Source organism: Ursus americanus, chromosome 20 (genome assembly GCF_024610735.1).
Source record: "Ursus americanus isolate L20-20 chromosome 20, mUrsAme1.1.p, whole genome shotgun sequence".
NCBI lineage: Eukaryota > Metazoa > Chordata > Mammalia > Carnivora > Ursidae > Ursus > Ursus americanus.
Window position 1 is genome coordinate 19,922,576 of NC_142146.1, and position 25,125 is coordinate 19,947,700.

Consider the following 25,125-nt stretch of genomic DNA (forward strand, 5'->3'; position numbering starts at 1 on the left):
AACTGTCACTCACCAAAGTTTGGGAATCACTGACTTAATCTTTTAACATTTCAATCTCTCTACAAAGAAACAACTGATTGGTTTGAGTTTGGGGAGAGCCAAAGGATACGAGCATTAGACATAGAAATGGCAAAATACCGCTGAAAACCAGTACTGCGAAGCAAACACGTGTGGAGGTAACTTTGAGTTCTCACCAACAGCAGCATCCTCAGTAGGCAGAATTTAAGGAGCTCGTTGTAGCGGGTATTTTATCCCTCCCTGGGAATGGAATAGGAATTGTATGTGTCTCCCTCTTCTTGGAAGGATAAGAATCAAGAATCCTCCTTAAATAAAATCCTCTTGAGCTTTCCCATGACCCAGCCAAGACTTCTCAGTCCCCGGGTTTCCTAGCAGTGCCCCAACCAATAATCCTGCAAGTTAAGCAGCAGAATATCATTATCGTGAATGGAATTACAGACAGTAATTATGAGCCTGTAAATGCCTCCCGTGAATGAAGCCTTTCCCCCAAGCCATCTCAACTTCTTTTCTTAGGACCATGGAAGGCAATCCTATCCCTTGCCTCACCCCAAACATAACCTCCCTTGCTTAGAAGAAATACCTGGTCTTGCTGGCCCAGGAGACATGCTGAGCAGGTTTTAAGAGGCCGTACTTGAAGGAGGACTGTCCCCTTGGGTGGAGTCCCTTTCAGCATTTCTCATCCAAGCGTGACCACTAGCTCTTTTCGCTGGGGAGCAGTGACTACTCACTTTGGCGATATTTCTTAATTTCTGTTCGATCAGGGAAGTTAATACCAAATTGTAAGAATTTCTGCAGAAAAATAAAATGTTGGAGGCTTTACAAAAAAGTGTGATAACTTTAACATTACTTAAAATGGAGCTTTACAGGATACAATTTACCAAGGATTTAGAGTCCCTGAAAATAAAGAAGACATCATAGAAACATGCATGGGTCAGAAGGCTTTTCATGTCTGTAGAAATAAAATGAATCTCTTTAGGCCCAGAATTAACTCTTGCATTCAGTAGCTCTATATTTAGCTCATAAAAACCTCAAACCCTCATGGATAATAAACTTGAATGGATTCTACCTAGATATATTTAATTTGAAATGCAACACAATCTCCCAACATTTTATTTAATCTGTTGTTTTCTTTTAATGGATAGGGAGAATAGGTGCCTATAATTGCACCAGCAGCTGGCTGTGGTTGAGTCCAGAGTTTTTGATTCACCATGCAGTGAATAATGCCATATGATCTCTGAAGAGAAAGAACTCATGACCTCACACAATGCCTAGCATAGCCATTTGCATAGGGTGAATTTTCAGGGCTCTTCTCTGAATAAGATCAAATGTTATATTCCAGAGCTGTCACATTATAGAATTTTTTTTGCATGGATTTATTGCTTACTGGCCATGTTATTTCAAGCCACAGCGTTTCCATTTACTGTGACAAAAAAATCATGGGTTGATTATTACTTTGTAGTCATTGTTCCCAGTCTCCTCCTGAAGTAGAGAGAGAGTGTATGTGTATTAGAATTTCCACATAGTAACCTGAAGACTCACAGGGCAAGTGCAGCCTCCAAAGTGACTGAGAGCAGATCACACTTTTGGAGAAACCATCCTAACCAACAACAACTGAAGACAATTAGTCATTTACAGAGGGGGCTTATGAAGATCTAAAGCATTTTGAGCCCTGCGTTAAATAATTTGGAAGTCATTTTAGGGGCACTTGGGTGGCTCAGTCGGTTAACCGTCTGCCTTTGGCTCAGGTCATGATCTCAGGGTCCTAGGATCGAGTCCAGCATCAGGCTCCCTGCTCAGCAGGGAATCTGCTTCTCCCTCTCCCTCTGCCTGTCTCCCTGGCTTGTACTCTCTCTCTCTCCCTCTCTCTCTCTCTCTCAAATAAATAAAATCTTTTTTTAAAAAGTCATTTTAAATGTTGGAAAGGCAGCTTAAAATTCCCAATATTATGTACAGATCAGGATGGACTCGTCTCTCTAATATGGATATCTTTGCTTCCTTGGTAATTTCAGCAGAAAGGAAAATTCACACATAAATTATAGTCTTTCAATCACTGTATATGATCACTTTAAAAGTAGAACTCTATTTATATTGCATATTTCTCATTTTGACAGACAGTAGCCTAAGAATTTCTAGAAATATGGATGACCAGATGGATTATGTTTTTTAACGTATATGCATATACAAATATATACATTAGCCTGCTCATTTTTGCTCTCTGCCTTATATCCGTGTACAGTAAAGATATTCAAGGAGTTAAATTTGCCACCAAGGGAGGTTAGTGTAAGAAAGTTTACATTATATCATTGCATTATATTGTATTATTCCTTTTCTTCCCATTTTCTAGAGGGTAGGTCTTCAAGTGCCTATAAATTAAATAGAAAAAAAACCACAATACACGTAAATAACTTACTGCCTATACTTCAACCAAAGAGATTCAGGGCTTATCATTCTATCATTAGGTCTGTTAATTTGCCTCGCGACTAAAGCACTGTCTGCTTTCCTTCATTGGACCTCATTGCCAAGTTGGAACTACATTGAAATGGTTGCAGATTTCTATTTGAAGATCCAGTCTCTCTGTATCGGGCCATTAGGAGTAGAAGACTGTAGGGAGGACCGAGTTGTCACTCCCTGAGGAACCACGTGAGCATGTCCCACTTAAGTAACAGGGTGTCCCTCAGGTCAGCCTGTGATAAAACCCAAGTCAAACAAGGCTGAATCCTGGATGTTTTATGTCCTAAGGATCTGAAAAGTATTCACGGCCAGCCCTGACCCTCAAGACCTCAAACGATCGTCTAAGCAGTCACATAAACTGGTGTAAACTTGCTCTTGGGCCATTGCTGTGGAAGCCTGGCTGGCGAAAGTACAGCCTTTCCATGGAGGAACTAATGTCTTTCTAGGCACTAAAAATAAGGGGGAATGTGTTGATTACTCCGACAGGCAATCCAACTGTGGTGGCTAAATGCCCAAGGCTGACAAATTCTGCATCTTATCACTGCCATCAAGTGAAGGTGCATGTGAATACTGTCAGCCCCAAAGAATTGAGAAACAACTTGCCTTCCAAAACTGCAACTCAACAAAATCTTGACAATGCCAACAGCTCGTCATCTCGTGTTTTTCAACCCTCCAGAAAATGGCCTTCCAGCCTGGGACAAACCAAAGCACTGTCCAGACCGAGAACACGACTGGAAGCTAGTAGGAATGTCTGAAGCCTGCCTCCATAGGAAAAGCCATGCGGAGAGGCGCAGTGCATTGAAAAATGAACAGTCGTCACCACATCTCATCCAGGCCACTTGGACTAGCTCGATATTCCATCTGGACCATGACGATGTGAACGATCAGAGTGTCCCAAGTGCCCAGACCTTCCAAACAGAAGAGAAGAAATGTAAAGGTAACCGATTTTTATTAGACCATAATATCCAGTGTTTCAACAAGTGAAAAAAGTCTCTGTTGTCACTGTGTGCTCAGCTCCATTTATTCCAATGTATGGTATCCATGTGTTTTCCCCAACTGTTCCGTTGCAAGGTTTTTTTATCCCCAAATCTTCTTTTGAACATAAATAAATGAGTTCCAAAGGAAATAGTTAATTTCAGTTTCATGTTGCGTTGGACACTTGGGGAAAAGACATTTTTATTTCTCTAATTAGCAGAAGGGTTGTTAGTTTTGGCTTTAGCTCTGTTTTTGCATCTGAGTAGAAACAGACATTGCTATCGTTCTGTAACTACTTGCTTTGAAGTGTGTGTGTGTGTGTGTGTGTGTGTGTGTGTGTGTGTGTGTGTGTACATTTCTTTTCCCAATTGTGCCAGTAGCTAATGGGATCTCAAAGACTACCTTTAACCCAAATAGACAATTCACGCTCAAAAGAGAGGTTTTAAGTTGTTTTCTTTTACTCATTAAATCCTTGTGTCATCTTCCTGAAAGGCAAGATTATGGTGTTAGGAGGTTGTCACCTCATAAAAAAAAGTGTTAAACTGGCCTAAGTTCCTGATTGCATTAGATTTAACTGGTCTTTACCTCAGGTTGCCTCACCCGACAGATGTCTTTGTGCTGATCGCTTTATTGTCTTAGGGCTCCCCAAAATGTTTGCTTTGTAAATTCATTTGTGTTTTTAAATGTCCACATTCATGTGACTTTCCATTCTTTTTCAATTTAGCATGGAGGGAAAATAAGGTCTTTGTGGTTCTTCTTGAAGGATTTTGATTCATGATAAAGTCTTAAATTGTGTATTTGGAAATCTGGCAATCACTCACCAAGATATAGTAATGAAAGTTTGTAAAGACTCCTATGTATGAGCCATGAGAGACTTTTGCATACTGTTCTAACTTGAACATAAACACATGATTATATTTATCCTGTCAAAAAAGTGCTGGTGCTTTAACTTTTCTGAAAACACATCAAAAGCTCCCTGGAACTACCAGTTGACCTGAGAAGTTGAATGTGTAGTTTGTTTCAGCTGAAAACAGAATATTCTAAAAATAATAAAATAGTGGTATGAGCTCTGATTTGAGTGCAGTCAAAACTATACATGTTCTCTTTGGGATTGAACTACCTTTCACCTTTATTATTCGGGAGATTTGAGAAATTGAAAAGAATATTTAGAAAAAGAGCAAAGTAAGTTTTTTTTTGAAAGAGTCAGCATATGAGACAAGTGTGTTTGTATATGTGTGTGTGTGTGTGCACAAATTTGTTTGAGACATAATTGAGATTTAGTCTTAGAATTTGTAACCAGATTGTATCTTCAGATTTTATGAGCTGGCATCAAAACCATGTCAGTCCTAGGTTTACAGTGAAATACCAACATGAAACTGTAGTGTCCTCATGATCTAAGAAACTCACAAACTAAATTTGATTCATTCACAGCTGGTACCCATGTTCACTCATTCATTCATTCATTCATTCATTCATAGGATCCGTCTATGTCTCTATCATTTACAAGAAATCTTGGCTTTGGGTACCCAAAGTTCCTAATATGGTATACTTCTTTTGTTGTTATACCTTAAAAGCAAAAGGAAACAGTCTCTATTTGGACCCAAGACCCTAACTATAGTGCAGTGGTTAAAACCACAGGTTTGGGCTAGAATCCTAGCTCTTCCACTCTGCCCTTGAGCAAACTTATGTGATCATTGGTGGAATTAAATAAGATAATGCATTTAAGCATGCATTTAATATAGTACCTCTCCTAAGGGCTCTCTAAATAGCAGGTATCATTATTACTGTGATCAGTATTTTAGCTATGCATCATTAAGTGTCATAAATTCCTTGTGCTGCACTGTGTGCTTGGTAAGGAATGGAGAAGGAGAAGAGGCCAGTGAGTGCGGGCTAGGGCATGATGTTTCAGGGTGGATTAGACTTGATAATCCATTTTGCATTCATTCAGCTCTCCTTTGCTAAAAGTCAGAGAACTGTTTAATAAGAAAAATAGAATTAAATTATTACATTAAAGTCCTTCCTCAAGATTCTACTATTGAAAGGAAAACAACTAGGGAAAACCCCCAGGTAGTTTCTAGAGTAACCAGCAGGGTTCATCTTGGCATGAATGTGAGACAATGACTTGGTTCAGCATGAAAATGCCCCAGGAAAGCCTACGTTGTCATGGCCCATGAACTTGATAAACTGAATCTTACTCATTCACAGTGGACGTCTGTAATTAGGGAGGTACCAGGGAGGCCAGAGAAACAACTTGATTAGTCACTTTTTTCTTTTTGGAGCCGGCTCTTCTCTACCTGCTCTGTTTGTCAGCCACCTGTATAAAATCACTGTGAGGCGAGTTCTGTTTGGCTGCCCATTTAGGCTAGCATGTATTTCCTGGCTATCTCTGTCCAGCCCCCAGGCATGCTTGATATCTCAGTCCCAGCCTACCATTCCATGCATTCATCCCATCAGTGTTCAGTAAGTGCCTATCCTGTGTAGAACATTACCCTTGATGTCTGAGCATGAAGCAATAGCATCAAGGCCAAAAGTACATCCAACTAGCCCCATTCCAAGGACTCCAAATGGAATTGATAAGAACTAAATGGCCCTGAAGGATACAAAAGTTAAGGATCTACAGGGCAAGAGCCAAAAGAACAAATTGCCTGCTCAAAGTTCCACAGTAAGCCTATCCCTCAGGTCAGCCATCTAGCTGGCGTAGATCAGTGCACCTCGAAGTGGTTTGTGAGTGGGTACCCTCCTACAAATTGTTATTATTCCTCTCTCTTGATGCAAATACAGAAACTAAGAGTGAGCTTTAGAAACTTTTATAGCAACGTGGCATAAATACTGACATTCAAATACATGATCAGTGGACTCACCTCACTGAACATGGTCTGGACCAGTTGGGAATTGTCCAACTGGCCTGGTGAGTCATGCGTGGCCAGAGCCAGGTAAAAGTCTTGCACCAAAGAACCATGCACCACACTATAATGGACCGGGTATATTTTTAAATGGTCCTTCAGTTCAAATAATTGGAGAATCACTGATTTGTGCTTTATAGAATTCTTCATGTTTTTCTTTTTGCTTATTTTCTTACACAGTTAATGTTTTGGTTTTCAGTTTGGGTCTGAATACAGCTTTCGTTTTAATTCTGCATAGAGCTGTGCTTTTCTCTGCTACAGTCATTCTAAGGAAATTAACTGGTAACACATTTAACTGGGATGAGAGCTCTGGAGACCCAACATTCTGCCGCAGAACCCACAGTTCCAATCTGCTGGAGTAGCAGAGGCCATTTCCAACCAGCAGCAGGTGACCCCGAGCCACCTTCTATCTCCACTCTACACCTTCCCTGGAGTTTCTGTCACAGTTTGAACTCATTGCTCAGCCACAAGGACCACATCCTACTGCTGCCCACCTCCTTCTCTCCTGGAGTCTGAGACAATGTATTTATTTGGTGGGGCTCAAAGTGCACCCATCAGCAGCACTAGCGGCTTCCCTTCGGGAGCTTGTTAGAAATGCAGAATCTCGGGCCATGCCCCAGACTGCTGAATTGGAAGCTTTGCAAAGGGGCCCAAGAATCTGTGTTTTTTAACCAGCCCTCTGCGTGATCCTGAGCATCAGAAAACGCCTGTGAATACAGACACTTCAGCTCTTAGTATAAGAAAGGCCCTGCCACCTAGTGGACACTCAGGAAATGTGCATTTTTCTTCCCCTCCTTGACTGCACCTGAAGAGCCACCTAAGGGGCCCTTCTTAACTGGGCTTCCTTTAGGCCCGGTTTATCTTAATTGCCAACAGGATGTTCTGTTTAATCACTCGGCCTGAAAACACATCCCTCCGGGACTTGAGCCCTTCAGAGAATCCCACTCTGTTTGGCTGGGGCCCTGATCCTCCTGTAAGTAGGTACAAGGCCCCTTCAGGCAGACCTCTCATGCCTTCCTGAACTTCTCTTCGGAACCCCAAGGTCCCACCAGTTCCACAAGGATGGGTGCTAGTTAGGTGCATGCACCCCTGTAGCTGGATCTACCAGGGTCTGGACCCAGACAGTCAGACCTCCCTACTTGGATATTTGTGCTCAATGTCAGTTAGGGACCTTCCCGATACACTGGAACCCAGTAGGAGAAAACAAGGCAGGGACTGACCACCTCCCTGGTTGCATGAGAAAAAGGTGGGCAGCAATCCAGTGATCTCACTGAATTTTCTCTGTAGGTCAGTTCTGTGTTTAATGTCAAGAGAATTGAGTCTTAGATCCAAGGAAGGCAAGGAGGAAAAAAAGTCAAAATAACTTTACTAACAAGTTTTCTCTCATTATAAAAGCCTTCCATGTACATGTACAAAACTGACCATTTCTTAAAAGGTCAACAAAAATAATTTTTAGAAATCATTTGTATTTCCATCCTTCAAAGACAAGCAGTGTTAAAATTTTATTATATTTCAGTCTTTTTTCTGTGCATATCCTTTTTTTACAAACTTGGAATCATACTAGGCGTGCCATTTTTTAACCAGCTTTTAATGCTTGAAGACATGTCATGAACATTTTCCTTTGTCATTAAGTATTCCTCTGAATACTGACTTTTATTGGCTATAAATTATCCTTGCTTATAGATATACTGTAATTTATTAAGCCAGTCCCCAAGATTTAGACAAGTTAAAGTAATTTTTAAAACAGTATCTTATGTCAGCGAAGGGGCAGACTATTAACTCACGCTCTTCATAAGGAGGAAAAAATGAATCAAATCAATGACGACAATTTTAAATGATATATAATTCTCATTTACCAAAATAACAAAGTGTTCTAGAAATGAGAGATGTAAAGCCAAGTCATTGTATGCGTTATAATCCTTCAAGTTAGACATTCACATTTTCAGCGGGTGATTGCTATCTTTGTCCTTAAGTAAAATACAAGGACATCTTCAGGTAAATGAGTATTTTAGAAAGTGGGGGATTAAAAAGCTTGAGCCCTTCCATTAGTATGACCATCTGCTCCATCCATCTCCGCTCTCCACTCTGCCTGGACTCACCATACATCAGGGTGTGCGGTCCCAGCTGAGAGCGCCAGTGTGATTCACATACTCAAGGGCACTCTAGGAGCCTTAGCCATCAACGTGAGAGTAAGTGCTCTCCACCAGCTCCTGGTAGATGCAGGAGAGCTGTGTGATTTGATACTTCAAAGGCAGGAAAGAACACCCCATAAGTAGACCAGGACAGACAGAAATAGAGGGCAAGAAAAGAAAGGAAAGCAATCAGCTGGAGTGGAGGAGAGGGAAAAAACTGGATACAGGGCAATGGCAAAGGAGGCAAACATCAGAAATTCCAGGCTTCTGTCTCCAACTTCAGTTCTCACTGATACAGCATGGAGCAGGGGATGGACCACAGGCTTTCCAGGGCCAATCTGGCAGTGTCTGTGACAACATTAAATGCAGGTATGCTTTGACCCACCCATCCCTCTTACAATACTGTGTTCTATAGAAATACTCACAGGGACGAAGATCTGTGTTCACCTGTTTTCTTTGCACCTTTGTTTTTGTTACTGAAAAATTCGTAACGCTCCAAACGTCCATCCATAGGGGAATGTTCAAATACACTATGGCATATCTAAAGTATCCACTAGAAAAATAAACAGGTTCTGAATAGGAGGTGCTCTTAGGAATACCAAACAGAGAAGCCACCATGCATTAAGTATACTGGGATCCCATTTATAGGTTTTTTTATAAATTAATTTATTTATGTATGTATGTATGTATGTATGTATTTATTTATTTATTTAAGGGAGAGGGGCAGAGGAAAAGAGAGAAGCAGACCCCTTGCTGAGCAGGGAGCCCGATGCGATGCTGGGCTTGATCCCAGGACCCTGGGATCATGAGGGGAGCCGAAGGCAGACACTTAACAGACTGAGCCCCTCCCGCTTATAGTTTTAAAAATCTGTATCACTGTGTTTGCACAAATGTGCACAGATAAAAGGTCCTGGATACACATCAACCTGTGACAGTAGGTATCTTAAAAAAGAAAGAGTAGAGCAAAGGAGGATGCTAATACTAATTCCATATACAATTGCATGCAAGATTTTTGTACAATTCTAATGCATTAATGAATACCTTGTGCAGTTTTCATTAAAAGTTAAACTCATGTGCTTTATAGTCAGATAGACTTAAGTGGACTTCTGGCTCTTCAATATACCAACTCAGGGCAGATTTTTTTAACCTCTCTGACCCTCAGTCCTCTTCATTTTAAGTGGGGTCATAATATCTGGCTTTCAGATTTGTTGTAAAGATGAAAGCTAATGTGTGTAAAGCACCCAGCATAGTGCCTGCCACTTAGTAGAGACGACATGATAAACATTCTTACAATAGAAACATTCTCTTAGCCTTGGGCTCCCCTTCTCCAGTGTTTGTTGCCCTTTCTGACCTTGAAATACATTGACAACCATATACACATAAATGAAAAGAAGCAAAACAAAACATCATATATACAGCTATAGTGGGGCATAAACAATTGAAAGAAGAGTCCATAGCAATAACCAAGATATTTTTCAAACCCTTTCGATAATGAAAAATTTAAATAAGAAACCAAGAAAAGTATGAAGGAGGTGAACTGGACTTTGAACTCTGGCAGTCTGGCTCCAACACTAGAGCTCTTCATCATTATACTTTCTCATGACATGGAAAGGCAAGGAAATTCCAGACACCCCAAGGAAGGCATCTAAGCCACAGAGAAAACACTGGTCTACACTCAGAGGAAGGTGCAGGGCAGTGAGACCTGGCGGGACAAGAGCCCTGGGCTTCAGCGTGTGCCTCGACATTCAGTCCAAGGGCAAATTCTGGTGCTGTTCTTACCAGCCACTGAGCCTCAAACAAGTCTCTTAGCCTCAGTTTCCTCATCTGTAAAATGGGAATCCTCTCTCACGGAATTGTGGAATTCTATGTGTATTATTTTTAGAATGAAGCTTAGAAAGATGAGAAGCAGATTGGATGTTAGGGATGTAGAATGCCCATGTGAGAATTAACACTAAGTAGATACTGACAGGACTGAAGTTTCTAAAGCTGAGAATATTACGGACACAGGGGGAGCAGATACAATAGCCAAATCCCTTGATGCTTCCTACAGGTAGTTTTCAGACAAAATAGGGTACGATGTGGGTGGTTAACTTGTAGAACCTGGCATTGAAGTTGAAAAGGTACTGTTGGGAGAGTCAGCCTTACAAAGGCATCATAGGTGACCACTGGAATTCAGAGCCTTTCCCTTTCCCAGACATTTCCCACAGGTTGTCCTGAATTCTCTGTGGTCTTTCCGAAAGCAAACCTCCTGACTGGATATCTTATCAAGTCGCTAGCGTCTCCAAGCGGATGAACTGGGTCAGGTTCCCTTCTCCCTTGACAGGGTCCAGTAATGCCAATGGAAGGAATGGAATGGAAGCAGCTGTGAAGGGGTGAGAATAGCAGGGAGTGGATGAGAGAGAGGGAGAGAGCGAATAAGGAGGACTGCCATGGGCCACTGTGCATGCTGTCAGGTTGTGCGCAGGGCAGTAGGAGTGGCATTTACCTGCATAAAGTCTGTGACACGGCGCTCTAAAGACAAACGTCACCTTGCAAAGAAAGACACTTAACACAGCCGTTCCAGTCATATTTGGACATGTGTGAATGGCATGTTGATCTGGGGCTATCAAGATATTCCAAGATTGATAACACTATAATGTAGAACGAAATCTGCTAAAAGAGTAGAATTTAAATGTTTTCACCAAAGATATATATATGCATGTATACATTGTATATGTCTATAAATACAATATTATATACATTTATATACAATTGTATATATAAAATATCTGAGGTGATGGGTGTATTAATTACCTAGATGGGAGAAATCCTGTCATAATGTATGTGTACATCAAATCACCACAATGTACACTTTAAATATCTTACAATTTTATTTGTCAGTTATACCTTGATAAAGCCAGCGGGGGGGGGTGTATTTTAAGAATCCTCAATAGCTGGCCTGCTGCATTAAATCTTAGGAATGTTCCCCAGCACTTGGTAGGCACATAGGGAATATTGAGAACAGAAGATCATGGTTTGGCTCTTAGGTCTGACATTTACCAGGTATTTAACCTTGGATAAATCACTAATTCTCTCCAGCAAAGAATGTATTCAGAGATTAATTGCCCACAAAGAAACCAAGGACATTAATCTACAATTCCATTTTAAAGTACCTCTCTAAGATAATAACCATACTTCCCATTGTGGGGAAAACAGGACAAAATAGATTAAATTAGTACCAACACCCAAAACCTAAACTGTGATTATCAGAAAAACATAGCAGCTCCAGGATTAATTGGGCAATCAGTTGCTTTTCACCATCTCTTTCAATGGTCTTACCTCTCTTATTGGACAGCTTTCCCCAGGAACAGAAGACTTCAGGATATGAAGGCTCCCATTTTCAATTCCCCAGTAAGTCTGGGCTTCTAGAACCCCTGTCAGCTTCTGGAAACATACACATGCTCCACAATAAGCCTATTCCTCTGAAAGTGCTGGTGACCAGTATATCCTTACCTCTCCAGGGCAGAGACTTTGGATTTGAGTACCCTTGGAGGTGCGGAGGCTCCACACCAAGGGGAGCCTGCATACTAATGACATTGCAAGGATGTCTGGGTGTCTCAGTCGTTAAGCATCTGCATTTGGCTCAGGTCATGATCCCAGGGTCCTGGGATTGAATTCTGCATCAGGCTCCTTGCTCAGTGGGGAGCCTGCTTCTCCCTCTGCCTGATGCTCCCCCTGCTTATGCATGCTCTCTCTCTCTGAAAAATAAATAATTAAAAAAAATAGTGACATTGCAGACAAAATAGGCAAGTACACTGCGAAGCCACTTCACTTGTATGTATGACCTATATTAACACAGGGATGGCTTCTCTCTGTAGTTTACTATGTGGCTGATGCTAATATGAGCTATATTTAGAGATCAGCTTTTCCGGTTCTGGACCAATTCAGCCACCTTGACTTGAACTGAAATAAACATGATCCCACTTCTCTATCCACAATGCAAAGATACCAGAAATCCAAAATCAACTGAGCTTTGGAAAAGAGAGTCAGAATTCCTCCACGGTCCAAAGCCATCCTCCATAGCTTTGACCTGATACAGAATTATTATCTTTGGCAAACCTCTATCCCCATGTTATTTGCCAATATTGACTTATACAAGGGCCTTGACTTTGTTAAACTTTACTGCCTCTTAAAACATAAAACTGTGCTGCAAATATGACTATTTAATTCAATTGTCTATACTGTGAAGTTTCTTGGCATTTGAGTTTGAATACTGTGTGTGGGTTGATGGTCTACGAGTCTAAATGGCAATATTTGGTGAATGGCAAATTTTACCCCAACTATCCATAGTTACCCCATAATGTGCAGTTTATACAAGTCATACTGTCATAAGCCCAGCCTCTGAATTAATGAAAAGATACTTATTTTGCTCTTTGTTTGCCTAGATCTAGAAAGAACTTCTTATAATAAGCCTAAGATATAAAACTAAAGGTCAAAAATGTGTAAGTAAAAGAAGCTCCTGCCCTTTAAGGGAAAAAAATACATGTTAATTTTTGCAGGAGTTTCAATTGAATGGTTTCCAAGGAAACAGGTATCTGCAATGGGCTCATCCCATTTAATATTTATGGCTGAACATAGGGAATAGTGCTTTCTTATTATCCCTTTCTGGTTACACATGATATGCTCACTCTTAACTTCCTTTTAAGTGATCATTCTATGTTCTGTTGAGTCTTATTTCTTCCCCAAACAATGGAAACAAATGTCCATTCTATGATTAAATTTAAAAAGAAGAAGAAGAACAAGAACAGGAAGTTTTGCAATATCAAGAATATTACCTTGGTGGGGCGCCTGGGTGGCACAGCGGTTAAGCGTCTGCCTTCAGCTCAGGGCGTGATCCCGGCGTCATGGGATCGAGCCCCACATCAGGCTCCTCCGCTATGAGCCTGCCTCTTCCTCTCCCCTGCTTGTGTTCCCTCTCTCGCTGGCTGTCTCTATCTCTGTCAAATAAAAAAAAAAAAAAATTTAAAAAAAAAAATTTAAAAAAAAAAGAATATTACCTTGGTGATCAACACTAAAAAGGAAAAAAAATATAACACTAAATCAATCTGACACACTTTTCCTAGATGAATTGAGGGGGTTTGATTTTGTTGTTTTATTGCAAATTTGCTTACCTTTTTAGCTGGTTCCTGCTTTTAAGAGTTGAACTGGAAAAATATAATTGGTAGAAAAGGACCATCTTCAAGTTTGAGTGAGCTGTGTGTTTTCTTGGAGATCTGCTAAGGCAAACCTATAAGTTCCACTTTATACGTGATTTTAAAGTACTCTGCTTTACTGAAAAGTTGGAATAATACAGAGAACTCCCACATACCCTTCATCTGGACTCAACAGTTATTAACGTTTTGCCAGATTTACCTTATGACAGTGTGTGTGTGAATGTATGTCTGTGTCTGTTTGTATACATACAGATGACTATTTTTCAGAATCATTTAAGAGTCAGTCACAGACATCATACCCCTTGAACTCTAAATACTTTAGAGAGTCCCCTTAAGTCAAAGAAATTCTCTTAGAAAACCATGGTACAGTTCTCAAAATCAGAAAGTTTGACATTGACGCCTACTATTCTCTAATCTACAGGCTTTATGTAACTTTCACAAACCGTCCCCTCCGCACCCCCTGTTCACTGCGGGAGGGGAGGTAGAGGCTGAGACCAGGGCCAGGGAAAGGATTGTCCTTTCATGAGGCTTTCACGGGTGTCAACCCTCCTGACAGGGCCGGTCCAGGCCACCACCGTGTGTTCCTTATGCCAATTCTGTTTCTGGTCCGGTACCCAGGCCAGGATTATGTATTGCATGTAGCTTTTGTGACTCTTTTGTCTGCTTTAATCTGTAGTGGTTTCATGACCTTTCTCTTTTCTCATGACATTGATATGTTTGAAGAATGCATGCCTATGATTTTGTAGAGCGTCCCTCAGGGTTTGAGGGATGTTTCCTCCTGATTAGAATCAGATTATGTATTTTTGGCAAAAATGCTAAAAAAATTGTATCCCATGATGTTTGTTCCTATAAAAATTTAAGTGTGTGGTTCAGAAGTGTTTTGCAATCTTCCAAACCGCCCACGTGTTCATGTGAGGAGGTTTCTATCGTTATCAATGAGCTCGATCATGATCTCACGGGGTTGGAAGAAAGTGCGTTTTCTGGAAGCCCACTTATGAAGCAGCCATTCAATAGCCTAAGGATGAATGTCTCAAGAGTCAAAGTTATTTGTTGCTCTGTCACCTATGAGGTTTTTACGGCTTGTTTTTACGGCATGATACCTCACTGGGGGACACCCTTTCTTTGTAGTAGGGACAGAAGGAAGATTCTCTGTGGTCTGAAGACCTCTGAGGATAACACTTAGATGCTGCTTCTTTATTCACTTCTCGTGTTTAACTGGACCTTCTTTTCTTTCCACAATCCAATCTTACTTAATGACAAAACAATCGAGATTGGAATGTATCTTTGGTTGACCTTGATATCTACTATGTATTTTTCTAGATTATTTTAACATTTGAGATAAAATGAAGAACGCAATTCACCATTTCTAGATGTGGTCCAGGGTACCAACATGAAGTAGATCCAGTAGATTTGAAAACTCCTTTACAAATCCTCTTTTATTCATCTCTTTCGTGAAGGCCCGGTCCAAATATCACTTCCTCTGTGCTTGTTTCTCCATTCCCCCTCAGAATGAATCGTTTCTTTCCTCATGCTGTCATGAAATGTTGCTATACCGAAGCATCTACTGGGCGCTACCTAATCTTACTACAGCTTCAAAACATGCCTATGTAATTCACCAGGGATTGAGATCATCTTGATTTATACCAAAAATGTTCTTAAGTGTATTCTGTGTGCCCCGTGCTGCACTGTGTGTTGAGAATAAAAAGTTGAATGACACTGCTTCCAGCATGGGGTTTCCAAACAGACGTGTTGGACGAGATTTGGGTCTAGACTTGAAATGCACAGCAACTCTGTAGACAACCAAGCAATAATGAAAATTCTACTGGCCGACTGACATTTGTCTTAGAGAAGAATAATAAAGAAATTAACCTATGCTGTTTCAGAAATAGTAATCAGTAATCAGTAATATAATCTTAACACAACACATGAAGTATTTGGTGTGTCAGATACTGTCTTCTGCTTGTTGATATGTCTTTTTAATTGGGTTGCAAATTTCAGAGGAAGCCCCTGTCTTCCTCTTGTACATGGTATAGATATATAAATGACGTGAACTTTTAAAGTTTTTTTATTTTGATAATCAGTTTTAATTAGCTCAAGCTATTTGTAAGCCCGCATCTATTTTCATAAAGCTTTATTAAGATACAATTTACATACCATAAAATTCCTCTGTTTTAAGTGTACAGTTCCATAATTGTTAGTGTATTTACAGAGTTTTGCAATCATCACCACAACCTTATTTTAGAACATTTCCATCATCCCAAAGAAACTTACAGCTGATTTAGTTATTTTTCCTTTCTGTACTCAGTCCCTGGCAACCACTCGTCTACTTTCTGTCCCTACAGATGTGCCTTTACTGAGCTGCACAAAAATGGAATCACACAACAGGACTCACATCTTTCTCTTGGCACATTGTTTCTGAGGTTCATCCACATGGTAGCGTGCAGCATTACTTCGTTTGAACTTTTTACCTTTCATTATTCTTCATAACATTTTTAAGTATAAGTGTAAGAATGGAGCCTTTAATGAACAAAGAATAAATCTTTTGAAAACGACATCAATTGTGGCAGAGCCTCGATTTTGCACTAGTTGTTCTTAAAGGTGAAAAAGCAAAGTAAATGCAGATGACTCAATCATTCATTCTTTATTCCTATTATTAGGGAAATTTGTTTTAAAATTAATCTCTGACATGTTATTCTGGAATAAAGAAAGTATACTATAGCTGTTAAATGTCAAAACCATTCCACTCAAACAACCCATCTTAACTTTTCAAATCAAGTCCATCAGTGTGAATTACAATGAAATAATCATCTTAACAAATTAAACTAAGTCAAAATGGATCTACTTGCTTTCATTAAAATGAGGGGCTATATGATATTCATATAAAGCATAAATGATATTCATAAAAAAGTAAAATATTGAAGAGGTTTTTTTCCTAGAGGTAGAGGGAAATATATTGATTAAAATAAATATATAAAGAGGCATTAAATTAAGCTCATCTTGGAAAAACAAATAAATCATCATAGTGACCTTGGAATTGTATTGAAACCTATAAATATTTTTCTCTTAGAAAAACAGTATGAGAAAATGGGACAAGCAAGTTCTAGAATAGCAAATTAAGAGCCAAAATCTCTACATTAACATCTTCCCTTGGCGGTTACATAAGGGTGAAAAAACTAACCCCTTGGTTTCCGCTCTGTAAAATGAATGGAAATATCTTCACCACCAGTCGTATTGTTTGGTTATGAAGACAATATGCAATAGACCTCGTCATTATTATTTAGCCAGTGTTCCAATTAAAGTTACACCAAACTGAAACTTTATTGTATGTTTTCTAGACTATGATGCAACCTTCATCAGACTATATTAGCCATTAAAGGTTTGCTTTTGAATCATATGTTCATTCATATGATTCAAGAGCGAACATTCCATTGTTGGCTTAGAAAAGAGACAAATTCAATGCTGATAACATTGGTCTGAAATATATTTCAGAAACCTTACTTCTCTTTCAACCCATAGCTGTAAGAGTGCTAGTCTGTATTCACTTCTGTATACCTACGTTTTTGATTTGGTCTAGATCCTGGTTCTCAGACTTTAGTCTGCATCAGAATCCTTGGGAGGACATGCCCCCACATGCACTGTTGATCTCACCCTGCAGTGTCTGATTCAGTGGGTCTGGGGTCGGGCTGGAGAATTTGCACTTATAAGAAGTTCCAGGAGATGCAAATCCTGCTGGTTCAGGAACCACTTTTAGAACCACTGACCTAAGGCTTGTGGAGTCTATTTTACAATCTTTGTGGAACTACAAAAGGCTGTTTGCTTTAATCCACTCATTCTATAAATTGACATATTTCATCTAGTAGAAAGCTACTGTAACTGGGTCTGTGGTATCTTTTGCGTGATTGTGCCAAGACAGCCATTCCACCTTAATGAAGTAAAACACAACCTCCAGACCTCAGGCTTGGAAAGAGTGTCCAAGCTGAGGAAGCCGCTAGGACTGCGCTGTGGGAACTTCCTTCTCCTCGGACAGCTCTCAGTTCAGTTACTGGGGCTGCTTCCAACATTTTGTGCCCCAGGAGTGTCTTGTTCCCACTTCAGTGTTCTCATCAGGGCCCTTTCTTTCCCAGTGCACCCAGATCACAATCCATTCCCCTTATACCAGTAAACCATGTTGTCACTTTTTCAAGTGCATTTTTGTAAAAGTGAATTCTGCTTGGTGATGGATTGCAAACAAAAGCCCCCCCCCCCAGTATCCTTTCATAGAGCTGTAACAGGCTGGCACTATCAAAAAGCTTTTATCAAATACTAAAGGAGAAAAAAAAAAGCAAATTAGAAACATAGAGTACAAGTTGTTTGAAAAGAGGAGGGCTTTGAGTTTCTATTCCTACAAAACAGAAGCAGTTGCAGAGCCCAAAGGCCCCAGTCTTGTGCTGTGGCCTCTTGGGATTTGCACTACCTTGTGTCCCACCTGCCTCTTCTGACCAGTAACTTTCCTCCTTGGTAAAAACCAAAAAACAGGACACTCCCCTCGGCAGCTTCCCAGGCCCCTCCTCTCTGTCCCTGGTGTGTAGTCTGAGAAAAACACCACTCTTCCAGGTGATCTGTCCCTACAAATGACCTTACCTCCAGCAATATAGTCATAAAACAGAATTCTGTGTTTCTGAAAGTGTGTCTCGTGGAACACTTGTAACAGATGTAAGAAGACAGACAGGGTTCTATAATCAGATGTGTTTGGGAAATGCTGAGTCACATGAGGTCATACAAAGTTCGACAGTTTTCATTTGTGATTCTCTCAGAAAGGGATATACAATGCATATTTCCCAAATTCATTTGACCACAGAACCTCTTTTTATTGCTTTTTCTTCAAAGTGTCTCTTGGAACTGGTATTATGGACCACTTTGGAGACATCATCTGAATGTTAATCCAGTCCCACAGTGTCCACTTAATGAGGATCACACAATCAAAATAATCAAGGAGAGAGTGACTTGTGCTAATTAATGCACCTGGGACTGAGGAAGTAAAAAGTTCCAAAATGGTTTGAGTTGAGCATGAGCCCATGGACTTAAGATTTTATATCAGTTCTTAAGGGGAGCATCAAATCCCCTTAATTCCCTTCCTTCCTCTAAGGCAGTATATATCTTGGAGGAAGAACCGATGCCCTTACTCCTAGGTTGGAGGTAGACAGGGAAAGTAAGGAGTCAAGAAGACACCAAGGCTTTGTGCTTAAACTCCTGTCTAGGTGGATGGTCGTACCTAGATGGGAAGACTGCAGGAAGAACAGGTTTTAGAAAGAATGAAGTCGGAGATGCCTATTGGTGTGCCAATGGACATGTCAAGTTGACAGCTGGACAGCAGATTCTGGTTTTAGAGGAGACATCTGGGATGGAGACATACATTTGGATGTCATTTACCTATTTATTGAAAGCCATTAGAGTGGATGAGATCGCCTACAACAGATGGTGGCAAACTTCTCTAAAGTGCCACATACTAATTATTTTCAGCAAGCCATACGGTCTCTGTTACAATTACTCAACTCTGCCACTGTAGCATGGAGTAGCTATAGAAGCAGCCATAGATGATATGTAAATGAATGAGCATGACTGTGTTTCAATTAAACTTTATTTATAAAACAGGTAGCGGCCTATATTTGGTCTGTCAGCCAAAGCTTGCTGACTCCTAACCTAGAGTGAAAATGTAGACTCAAAAAAGAAAGTCCAAGACAGAGCCTAAGGCACTTCAATAATGACAATTATTATATATATGTAATTATGTCACTTACTATGCCAGTCACTGTTCTAAATGCTTTACTTATATAGACTCACTTCATCTTCACAGTAACTGATGAGGTGGGTACCATTATCACTGTTTTATAAAGGAGAAAGCAGGGGCGCCTGGGTGGCACAGTCGTTAAGGGTCTGCCTTCCACTCAGGGCTTGATCCCAGCGTTCTGGGATTGAGCCCCACATCAGGCTTCTCCACTAGGAGCCTGCTTCTTCCTCTCCCACTCCCCCTGATTGTGTTCCCTCTCTCGCTGGCTGTTTGTCTCTGTCAAAATAAATAAATAAAACCTTAAAAAAAAAAAAAGGAGAAAGCAGTTACCTAAATGAAAAGTTTATTTCTCTCTCTTGAGAAAAAAAAAGTGCAGGGGCACCTGGGTGGCTCAGTCAGTTAAGCGGCGGCCTTTGGCTCAGATCATGATCCCAGGGTCCTGGGACTGAGCCCCACATTGGGCTCCCTGCTCAGCAGGAAGTCAGCTTCTCTCTCTTCCTCTGCCCCTCCCCCCACTTGTAAGGGCACGCTCTCTCTCTCTCTCACAAATAAATAAAAAAAATTTTTTTTAAGTGCAGAGGTTCACAATCTGGACTAGTATGGCAGTTCTGTGGCAGTTCTAGGTTCAGCAACGTAGGTTCCTTCCAGCCCATTCTTCTACCACCTAGAATACAGAGGTCATTCTAATAGGTCAAAATGGTGGCTAGGGCTCCAGCCATCATATCCACATTCCAACAGCTGGAAGAAGGAACAAAAAAGAAGCAAATGGTATGCACCAGTTGTTTTTTAAGTTTCATAGAAACCGCCTTACAACATTTCTTCTGCTACATCTTATTGGCCAGAAGTTTTTCACAGACACTTCTAGGTGCAAGGGACACTGGGAAACAAAAGTTTCTTCCCAAAGGCCATTGCATAACTAAAATTTAGATGTTCTATTACTAAAGCAGGAAGTAGGAAAGTTATTAGAGTAGAAGCTAGCATAAACAATTTATGTTTATTAAATCTTTTTCCTTATGTGCCCTTTTGCAAGTATCGTTGATAACACTCTCCCCAAGACATTTCTGCTCAACTGTCTCGTATCTCTGGCCTCCACTGTTGAAGTCCTGTGTCCTCTTCAAAAGCCAACTCACAGGTCCCCTCTTCCATGACACTATGCCCAACTTGCTAGGCAGATTCTTCCCACAGTCCCAAGCCACAGTTACCACACTTCCTTGGATTTAGTTCTCTCCTGGTCTCTCTCCTTAGCCTGTCCCCTCTGCTCAACTAGACAGCTCAAGGGCAGGTGAAGTCAGGTCGAGGTGCGGAGGGTAAATTTTTAAGAACTAAGGGAAATATGCAGCAAAACTGCAAATGAAGAAACAGTTAAGTATGGAGGACGCCCTGGTGTGGGAGAAAGGGGCCATGGTTGGGCACCCAGGAGAACAGCAGTTCTCAAATTTGGCTGCCTGTGGAAATAACCCAAGAAACTTTAAAAAAAATCTTGATGCTCACGTTTCACCCCATCCTGATTAAATCAGAATTTCTGGGCGTGACCCCTAGGCATCAACTTTTTTCTAAAGTGCATGGGTATTGCCAACGTGCGGCCTTATTTAAGAAACAACACAGATGAAAACAGAGGAAAAGACACTGAAAGAAGCCTCTTTCCTCCTTCAGAGACCTTGAGGGTTTGTTGTTCACCTACAAGGTTTTCCAAGCAGTATCGTTAGTCTTATCCTTTTAGGTTATTTCCTTCCAGCTGAAGGCAGAGATGCATTTACATAATAAATTATTATTGATTGGAGCACTTCTAATGAGAGTTATTAAAGCCCTCCCAAGTTTATTTCAGGCAGTTTGATGCACTATGGGTCAAATAACTCTCAAGCTTCCCCTTAAGTAACTAAATTAGAGTAGTCAGCCAGGGAAATAAGAAAACAATCTTACTGAAGCTCACCTCGTTTGTGACACATAATATGTTTAAATTGCTTTATCGACTTTACAGAGAAGCGTGCCAGATCGATCACAAGTGACAGTACTGTGATTGCTTTTATCAGGATGTGAGGGGCCATATTTCAAATTCAGTGTGAGTGTTGGACTCCATTTTCAGCTCACAGTAATGAGAGTTCTGTGCACTTGCTACACGTAAAGAACATCCCCCATTCTTGGAACAAGAAGGAGTGCATTCCAGAAAGTTTTGTACTGCTTTCTCCAAAAGATAAAAGTTAGGAAGGGAGCTCTCTTAAATATACTTGAAACTTCTTTTTTCCTGTTCAAAGATTTCTGAGGGAATGCAGGATTGTTCTAATTCCATGACTCTCAGGGGTCTTCCACGCTTTTTGTAAAAATGGAGGAAAAAATGTTTTGGAGTCGTTCTTTCCCTCTTCGCTGCAGTATGTATATCCAGTTTGGGGGCAGAATTTAAGGCTCTGATTTTCCAAGCACATTTGGAGATTTCTGGAAATTGTTTTTAAGTGTTCCTTTGGCATGAAAGTTGAGACTCTGGCTTTGGTTGATATTGTTACTGGTGAAAAGCAAGAAATCGCTTGGATCTGTGCCTTCAGTGAAATAGAAAAGGAGCCAGGAAACGCACTGGCAAAACTGCAGAATTGGACGGTTCCGCCAGGCAGCTCCGAACCAGAAAAAGAGGCCTTGGAACATGTGTGTTTGCCAGGAAAGAAAACTGCTTTATTGAAAGGTTAATTTTCAGATTAGTTTGGGGAAATTTGAGATAAATAAATGAAATCAGACAAAAAAACATAAGGCCTGGATCCTTTTTCCCGGGGTTTTCAGAAAATAGTCACTGCTTCCAATGAAATGTTTTGACATTTTCAGCAGGGAGAAAATGTTAATTGTAATGTTATGTGTATGTGTTCTTAAAAACACTGGCGAATAAATCTTTTATTCGTTTTAGGAGTAATCAGAGAGTAAAAACACTATTAGAATGTTAGCTATGTTCATTATTCCTTATGGTCACTTTCCTGTGTCTGGGATGTTGCAGTTCATTTTCCCGATTCAAATGTACCAATTTGGAGAACATTCCTTTACTTGTCTTACAGTTCAGTTGCAATTTTTCGAGGAGTCTTATTACTAAACATCCATGGGGTTGGCTTGGGTTTCTCCCCTTGTTCTGTCTCATTTGTTGCTTGCTCTCTTCCCTTGGATCAGTGGCTCCTTTACTGTGTTTACAAAATCATCAGCACTTGGGGCACCTGGGTGGCTCAGTCAGTTAAGCGTCTGCCTTTGGCTCAGGTCACGATCCCAGGGTCCTAGGATTGAACCCCACGGCTGGCTTCCAGCCCAGCAGGGAGTCTGCTTGCCCTCTCGCTCTGCCTCTCCCCCTGCTCGTTCTCTCTCAACCTCTCTCTCTCTCAATAAATAAAATCTTTAAAACAAAGACAAAAAAATAAAATCATCAGCACTTAAAGACTCCCTTGCATGTTAGTGGCCCACTGACTAAGTATATTAAATACGTGTGCTACTGAGCTCCTTAGTGGCAAGGGCTGGATCGACTTTTGGAACAGCCATCTCTGCTCCCACCACCTCTCTGCTTTGTACTTAACAGACACTCCGTAGGTGTTTGTTGAATGACTGTCATTCATACTCTCCTTTCTCCGGTCATATATCCCTGTCCCAGAATCCCATGTTGCAGTTGACTAGAGTTTCCTATCCAAAGGGGAGGTCTTACTGCTGAGTAGTACAATATTACATAGTCTGTGGTCCCTTAGGAGGGAAATACCAACAAGGTCACACATTCATGGGTCGGCAGAAACCCAAATGTAAATGTCACCACCTGAGTCCCAGCCCTGCAAACTGAGTTTCTGGAAGAAAGAGAAAGAACCCGTAGCTTCAAAGAAAGCAGCTTTGGCCCTTACTGAACCGTGATCTAGAACACATGCATATAGTGGGCATCCACATGCTTGTCCACATGGAGAAAAAGCCCTGAGTAATCATCTTAGTTAGCAAGCAGTTAGGGTCTAATTTGTTCGCATCTTAGTGAAAAGATACAGTGATTCTTATGGAGAATGCTATTCCCTCTTAAAGATCATTGTCTTTAAACCTCAAGCGCGTGAATACTACTTAAATCACATTTAAGCTTGAAAATAATCTCAAAAGCAGATTGATTGGAATAAAATGACAAATGTACATAGTTTCCCACATACTACCTCTAAGAGTGCTGGTAAGCACAAACGGGGCGGGGGGTAACATTTAAAGGCACCAGCACATACTCTCCCTCGTGTGCTTATAAACAAAACATAAAAGCAAAATGAGCAAAGCTAATTTAAGCTTTAGGTTTCATGTAGATTAGTGCTAACGATGTAGAAAATTATCCGCGGCAAGGAACAAAACAGAACTCACTCACAGACACCAGTGGCATTTTCAGAAGTGGCTTTCCTTGGCATGTTTCTAAAACTTGTGGGACCTGTGTGTCATTAGGAGGATGGTTGGATCCTGCCATTAAAAGCCAATCAGTAACATTCAACAGATTTAACCACCAACACTTGCATGACTAGATTAATGTTTTGGAGTCAGTCATCGGGCTCGTTATTACTGGGATTTTCTCTGGGTCATGCTAATAAACCGGATTATTGATTTTAGGATTTTCTGTGTATCCAAGGATATTGTCTAAGATGTCTTTACAAGGTTTCATGCTTAAGTTGTCAACCAAAATGACATCACAATGAGTAATCATTTTCTAATCATGTTAAAAGGGGTTAAAAACAGCGTATAAAATGAATCTTCCCGGCTTTGGAGGAGCGGGAGCATTCTTGCTGTCACTCCTCCTGCTGGGTGACGGTCCTCCCTACCTGTGTACCATCTTCCCCAGGAATTAGCTGCGTTCTCAGCTTAAGACCTTTGATAGTCAGAAATCTGCTTTCCAATATGTTTGAATGGCAGCAGAGCTCAAAAGACACCTCAATCTAAATAGGATTTGAGCCCATCAGGTGCTATTCCAAAGTAAAGCAGGCTGGGTGGCTGTGCTGCTGGTGGTGTTTATTCATCTTTCCTTCTCATTTCATGCGTATGGATGGACGCTTCTCGGCGTATATGCCCGGCTCTAAGGGCGTATGGGGCTGGTGAATGCATGGGTAGAGTGTGTGTATATGTAAAGTAGAAACTGAACCAGGGTCACAAAATGAACTACTGTATGCAAGAAGTATATGAAGTGCACCCAGCTGCCGGCAGCAATTGCTACATGCAGGCCACTGATTATTACACGTATTTTGAAGATAGTCCGGGTTACAGTGGTTGCAACGCTCAGGCTGTGCCCAGTAACAACATATATATGGAACAGGCCTGGGCCGTGAATCAGCCTTATACCTGTAGTTACCCTGGAAACATGCTGAAAAGCAAGGACTCTGATTTGGACATGGCCCTGAATCAATACAGCCAACCTGAGTATTTCACTGAAGAAAAGCCTACTTTTTCTCAAGTGCAGTCGCCATCGTACTCTCAAAAAAAAGGTAGGGACCATTTTACTTGAATTTGTTAAAAGTTTCTGTGTTTATTTCTGTTGTGTTTTAAAGTTACAGTTTGCATCGGCTTTGTCAAATCTTTGACTTTGAACGCTGAATGTTCGAAATTAAAAGCAGCAATAAAGAGAAAGGTTGCTAGGTGATTGAAAGGGGTCCGTGAGCAGCAAAGATTTCCAAGCACTTTTTTCCCAAGCATGTATGAGAGCTGGATTGAGCTGATTTTTTAAGCTGTGTGTG

The 25,125-nt window shown here is 40.8% G+C and overlaps 1 protein-coding gene across 18 annotated transcripts in view; it reads left to right on the plus strand.

Moving 5' to 3' along the window:
* THRB (thyroid hormone receptor beta) overlaps positions 1–25,125 on the plus strand; it is a 379,102-nt gene that overhangs the window by 292,355 nt on the left and 61,622 nt on the right. For 17 of the 18 annotated variants that reach the window (XM_087870168.1, XM_045791644.2, XM_087870167.1 and 14 more), the window contains one exon: positions 3,146–3,406. In XM_087870168.1, coding sequence (XP_087726294.1) covers positions 3,146–3,406 — 261 coding nt within the window. Of the gene's footprint in view, positions 1–3,145; positions 3,407–13,494; positions 24,877–25,125 lie in introns of those variants that run through there. The other variant, XM_045791650.2, reaches the window with a different exon arrangement.